Source organism: Halyomorpha halys, unplaced genomic scaffold (genome assembly GCF_000696795.3).
Source record: "Halyomorpha halys isolate HHAL.00 unplaced genomic scaffold, Hhal_1.1 Scaffold463.1, whole genome shotgun sequence".
Lineage (NCBI taxonomy): Eukaryota > Metazoa > Arthropoda > Insecta > Hemiptera > Pentatomidae > Halyomorpha > Halyomorpha halys.
Genome location: NW_027114672.1, coordinates 24,116 through 30,586, shown reverse-complemented (window position 1 = coordinate 30,586; position 6,471 = coordinate 24,116). Strand labels below are relative to the sequence as shown.

At 29.7% G+C, this 6,471-nt stretch overlaps 1 protein-coding gene across 1 annotated transcript in view; it reads left to right on the top strand.

The window, feature by feature from the left end:
- Window positions 1–6,471, top strand: part of Rrp6 (exosome component Rrp6) — a gene marked incomplete in the record, with an annotated part of 24,094 nt that overhangs the window by 14,268 nt on the left and 3,355 nt on the right. Inside the window, 1 exon segment of the mRNA XM_067051817.1 lies at window positions 6,220–6,291. Within this exon segment, the coding sequence (XP_066907918.1) occupies window positions 6,220–6,291 (72 nt within the window).

Below are 6,471 nucleotides of genomic sequence, written 5' to 3'. Positions count from 1 at the left end.
TTCAGTTGAGATTTTGTCTGTAAGAAAATAAGAAATGGATTTGCACAAAGTTATTATTTGCTTGATCTTGTGAGGCTGTGTTGAATGAAATTGCTCTAGTACATGAATTTTCTAGTCGGTTCAATATGCCCCTATTGTAGATTCTTTCATTATCCTTTTATACTTTATTCCCTACCTGTTTACTAGAAATTTGTATTTCTGCATCTTACACTCTAGCTATTTACATTAGAAATGATGGATACGATTGATTTACCAAATGAAATAAATTGAAATTGGATAGTACCTTTGATGTTTTAAAGCAAGCTGAGCAATAATTTTTATTTTCCTAACCACCTGATTGTTTAGGTTAAGGTCATATAAAGACTATATCTTCAGGAACAAGCTAGAAAGTTATGTAGAAAAAATATTTTATTTGCTTATTACTTAAAAAGTATACATTCTACCGTTAACAATGGATGTTTGTGTTTGATAGGTAATAAAGTTACCTAAAAGGAAAATAAATACTGAAGAAGATGGTTAGGGTTGCTGTCAAAAGAGGAACAAAAATAGTTGTTAACTATTTATTTTCAAATAAATAGAAAACAATAATAGTTAACAACTATTTTTTTTTTTTTCTGTTTTTATTGCAACCCTGACCATCTTTTTCATTATTTGAAATTATACGGTTAATCATATATATAATTTTTCACTTTCTTGAGACTGGTTATTATTGTTTAAATAAAATCAATATGTATCCAAATTAAAGTCTCAAAACATTCTTTATTTCTGGAATTAAGTCCAACGTTTCGGCCATCCTCAAGGACAATCTTAAATACCAATTTACACTCGCATAAAATATTTAAAAAACGTTTTTCAGGCTACTCTGCCCAGGTCACCAGTTTCACAATTACCTCTTGAAGGAATAGACCTCTTGTGTAGCTTATTTTTTTTTATTTTGTAGGATTTTGATACATGAGGCCTGCATACCAAATCAAGTACACTATGAGTTACAGTTGCTAGTAGTAATAGGCGAAAACTTGTTTTACTCTAGAGCTGTAGCTCTAAAACGGCTCTAATGATTTTGATGAAAGTGTATAAGGTTTTTTCTCATTCCATACTCCTCCACTCCCAGCTTGTCACTGCTAGCGCTACCAATGACATTTAGCCGAGGCGCACACTTAAAAATATTGATAATAATAGATTTGTTCTCATTATAATTAAAAATTAATTTTTAATTTGGTTATATTTGTTATGAAAATAAGTAATTTGTTAGTATGCAATATACATTATTTGAGGTATTAATTTTACTTTCACTTACCTTTGTATGGAATATATTGTAAGTGAAATTATTATGATCGTGCGAAATTTTGAATCAAGTTTTCGACGGAAACATTAATACACATGAGCTTTCCAGAGTCCAAATAACCAAGTTTTGCTAAATAGTCTGTGTGTGAACAGCCTAGCTCAAAAACCAAAAGTTGTATGAAGCTGAAAGTACATATTTTGCCTGAGATGTGACTTCAATTTTTTTTTATAAAAACAGCCAACTGGAAGTGCCACTTAATAGAATTGATTTTGCACATTTTTTCAATTTTATCGGTTTCGGTTAAATTGGGCTTGTAGATATAAAATTAAATGGTCTTTAATCTCTACCCTATTGAAACAGCCTGACAGGGCCTCAATGGCAACATTTAAAAATCTCCCCTTAAAGTACTTATAATTTTGTTTATTTAAAAAAAAAATTCTCATTATTAGCAATAAAAAGCAATGGATAAATATAAAATATAAAAAAAAAATTATGAATACGCACGATCTTTTCTGATTGTATTGTAGCTTTAGCTTTATTATCTTTTGTTAAACTCTTGTATTCATGGCAGTAAAAAATATTATATTTGTTATTCACACCTTGGAAAACCTTGAGATATGAATTCTTATAGCAACAGAAGATTTAAAGGCTTTTGTTCATAAATTTGTTAATGCAATTTTGAATATAAAGTAAATTTTTAAATGGTTAGCTAACTGTATGCATTGGTTGCTGGGATTTTTATTGGCTCTTTATCTAATATAGGTAATGGAGAAAAATATTTATATTCTGTATATATATTGAAAACCAACAATAATAATTAATTTGAATTGTCAATGATGTACAATCCATACATCTGTTCATGTCAACACATTGGGGTGATGTTGGAAATAAAGATGATTTGCAATACTTTATATATCCAAAATTCATAAATTTGATTCTCATGTTATATGATAAAATTAACCCTTACATGCATAGCGTTCCTCAGGAGGGACCCTTTAATTTTTTATCTCAGCACAATCTCTTGGCACCTTAAGGTACTAAAATTGTCCCTCTGTTTGGACAACAACTCTTGGTGGTAGAAGAAGAGGTTTATTGTTGTACAGGTTTTTTGCCTCAGAAACTGTCAGTTGGATTTCTTTGCTTGACTCTGGAAGGCTGGTATACTTAATTATTATATTTCTACATGGACATATGCTTCAGGAAAAATTTTCTTAGTTTTTTATAGAATTGTGTCTTATTATATATATTAATGTATATATGCCATATATTAATTATGGGCTTTGGTCATAAAGAATTAGTCGAGACTTCTTGCAGTCAATTATCCTCAGTCACTTTTCTAGATTTGATTGACTAATTTTTTTTTTTTTTAAGTTAATAGCAATTACATTTTCTTTATTAAAAATATATTTTATGTAAGTTAATTTTTGATTCGACAAATATTTTATATCCTTTGTCATATAATGTTCCTAGAGTTTTTGGAAAAAATTGGTTGTCACATTCACCTGTGCTGTTCTTTGTTCCCCCAAAGAATATTTGAGCTTCCTCTCTCCCAAACTATACATACACTCATTGCTGGTTTACTCTGTGTTTTCTGGCATTTTAGTAAAATTGTAGCATTTTTTCCTAGAAAGTTGGGTTAATAGTAATGAAGAGCTAAGTGGCTGAGAATTAAGTTGATTGATGCCCCACTTGGTGTCAGCATTATACCTTGAGATTTGCTGAGGAACCTTTAGGAAAATTTTGTTATGTTAATGTAGTAGCTAACTATTGAATTAACAATTAATAGTAATTTAGTGTTTTCTATTTCTAAAAAATATTTAAGTCATTTAAACTAAATGTTTAAATTAAACCTCTTATTCCTTGACTTGGCTTCTTCTTTTTCTTTTTAGGCTATAGGGACTCATTCACTTCTCTCGCCCATCCGTCGTCTGATGACTTCCACTTTAATTTATGGCTCGCCTGATCAATACTCCTCAAATTGGTTATCCTTTTTATTTCTTTATTCCTAATCCTATCATTCCTCCTTATTTTTAGAGTTTCTTGTTCTATATTGGTATAAGTCATTGCTATTTAAAATAGTCTAGTTTTAAAAAAAAAGGTTTCTTTGTTTAACTTATTTCTAAAACTTCAAGTTAATTTTTACTTTTGAGAATTAAGCATTAGTTTTTATTAAATTTGGTACAAAGTGATGATATAGATAAAAATAAATATTTCTAGTTCTCTTTCCAAATTAGAAAGATTGTTAAAATATTTAGCAATCGGGCTGAAAATATTCTTTCATAATCTTCATTATATCATTTTACATTATGGTAATTGTTATGGGATTTCCCCCCTTACTCAGAACAAATTTCATTTCTATTTTAATAATACATTTTTTGTCAAAAGATATAAGATCATTTATAATATTAATCAAAAGATATAATATGAAAGGTTAACTAGAAGTTTAACCATTAGCTTAACTTGTTATGTCAATTACTTTGCAATATATAATATAATAAATATGATTATGGAAGAGCATTTTGTGCTCACTTAATATATATTTATTAGTTCCTACCAAATTAAAAAAAAAAAAAAAAAAAAAAAGATGACGATTAAACGTCCTAAATCTTAGATATTTCAGGTTAGGTCTGAATTCCTAAACTTCAGTATCTTTTTTTCTAAATAATATTAGAGGGCGTAACTAATCCAGTAGCGGACTAATTGGTCCTTTTTTTAACCCCTCTCCTATAGTTAAATCCTCAGTTCTCCCCTTGTTAGATGCTGAAAAGGGGAAAGCTACCTTACCCACAGTTAGTGTGTTTTTGTTTATCCAATTTTTCTCGGCTCGTGGAACAGGCTATAGAAATTATTAGCCTGTTCTAACTAAAGAAAGGGTACCTAAAATTATTATGCTAAATGACCACAAAATAAACATTTATTCATCCAAGAGTGGTCAGGGAGTTCCACACTCAAATGTACTTGTCCATTACAACCTTGATTTTATAACAAGTAGTTGAGCAAATAATAATCTACAATTATTATTATTAAGATCTCCATTCTTATTAACTAGAAAACATAACTTCTATTTCCTATTGTAATACTTCCTATATTGGTGTAATTTTTCTAATATGAATTAATTCTTTTTTTCTGTAACTGGCCATTTTTGGGTACATACGGGATATGCCACTCCTAATTAAACAACATATTATTTATTTGTAATGAGGTGTTTATTATTGACCATAGATTCAATATGAGAAGATGGTTGGGGATGCGATCAGTAATGATACACTTGTAAATAAGTTTTACTTATTTGTGCAACATTACAGTCCACACCCCCGACCATCATCACATATTATTAATAAATGGTTAAAGTTGGTCCGGGTGCATTCAATTTAAACTCAAATAGTAATATGTACTATTTTTATTTAAGCCAACGTTTCGCCCCACATTGCAGAGCTGTTTTGACAGAAGTCAAAGTCAGAGTGAATCTCATATTATTTATTTTATTTTGTTACATGCTTTCAAGATCTATGCGTTTATGGTAATAATAAATAAGGTATTACTGCGGTACAGCCCAGCACTTGTTTGAGCACTTTACTTAGGAGGCTGCTCTTTGTCATCTCTCCCTTTTTCACTCATCTTCTTTGCTTAACATCGCTACTCCAGCCTCAGTCCCAACCCTAGACACCTGATAACCTTTGCCTCATCACTCCTCTGCTCAGCACCACCACTTAGTCTTAGCAAGTTTTCTTGAATTTCACCCCCACTTCCAGGTGTATTGGATATTCCTGGCTAATGCCAATGTGCTGACTTCTTTCTCCTTCATGCTTACCTGTCAATTTACAATTTTTGCTGTCAGGTGTGGAATTTCCCTTCCTCTTCAGATAAGCCTTGGTGATGTGTTCTTTGCCCTCACCTTACCTCTTAACCATCCTCACTTGTAATCCTTACCTTTTTCTTTATCCTTGCCACCCCAATGTCATATTTCAGTTATGTTATATAGGTTGAAGGGTAAAGTAATATATACTTTATTGATTCTGACTTATCTCTGGCAAACTAATTGTTTAAAAAAATTGTTAAAATAATAATAATACTTAATATGGATAAACCACAACTCATGATTAGCAATCTAAATTGTAAATATTAAGAAAATGCATATGAATAATCAATGAAATATAAGTATCTGGAGTCTACTATATCTAATAAAAGAAAAGAAATTTAAATCACTGATGTGACATATGGCTGTTTGTATAGTTTCATTTAAGAACTATGTCTTAGGGTATTTGGCCCGAAGAAAGGAATCCATTTGAGAATGGAACAAGCTCTACAACTTTAAGTATTAATGAACTTAAAACAGAAAGTTAAATAAAATTGCCATGTAAAATAGTTAACTTGAAAATTAATTAACGAGTCCCTATAAAGGTAAGGATGACTGAACTGTAGATATGAGGATTGTGTTAAGGTTGGCCTTGTTGAAGGTATGGGTAATGATAGTGGCACCAGTTTTAATTGAACATTTAAACAATTTTCTAGGAAGTTAGGAAGGCTGTTAGCTCCTTTTCAGGGTATTTTATTTTATATATTTTTTTTAATGACAAAATGAATGGCATTGACTTGAGATTCAATAGTTAGTTATTTAATTTTACATCAACTTTAAAATAAATTAAAAGCTTTCTTTTAAGGTTATTACTTAATTTTGTGCATTATCTATATTGCTACTATAAATCAATTGAAGTTCTCCTGTTAAAAAAAGTTTCCACTTTTTTTTTTTTTTTGTTTGTTCCAAGACCAATTGCTTGGAACCAATCACTGTATCAGTGAAAAAATAATTTTTGGAAATTTTGGCATTTACAGGAGTGCTTCAATAATACTACAAATATCTTATGGGAATTAATCAATGTAAAACTATTATATTGTGTATTTGTTTGGTTATAATTAATTTATTTGTTCTATAGCTCGAACTAAGTTCCAAGGACAATCCACCTGAAGATAAGGAGGAACCAGAACCTCAACCTTTAGCAAAGAATGTAAGTAATAAATAATTAAAAAAGATCTCCACTTACATAGGTTTTATATTCTTATTTTGATATTTTTAACTCATCTAATTATTTTTTTTATTTATTAGATTTAATATAATATATAATTCAGATTAGCTTATTTCTAATTATTATCAAATGCTAAAAATTTCCTCACTCAAATATCCAATA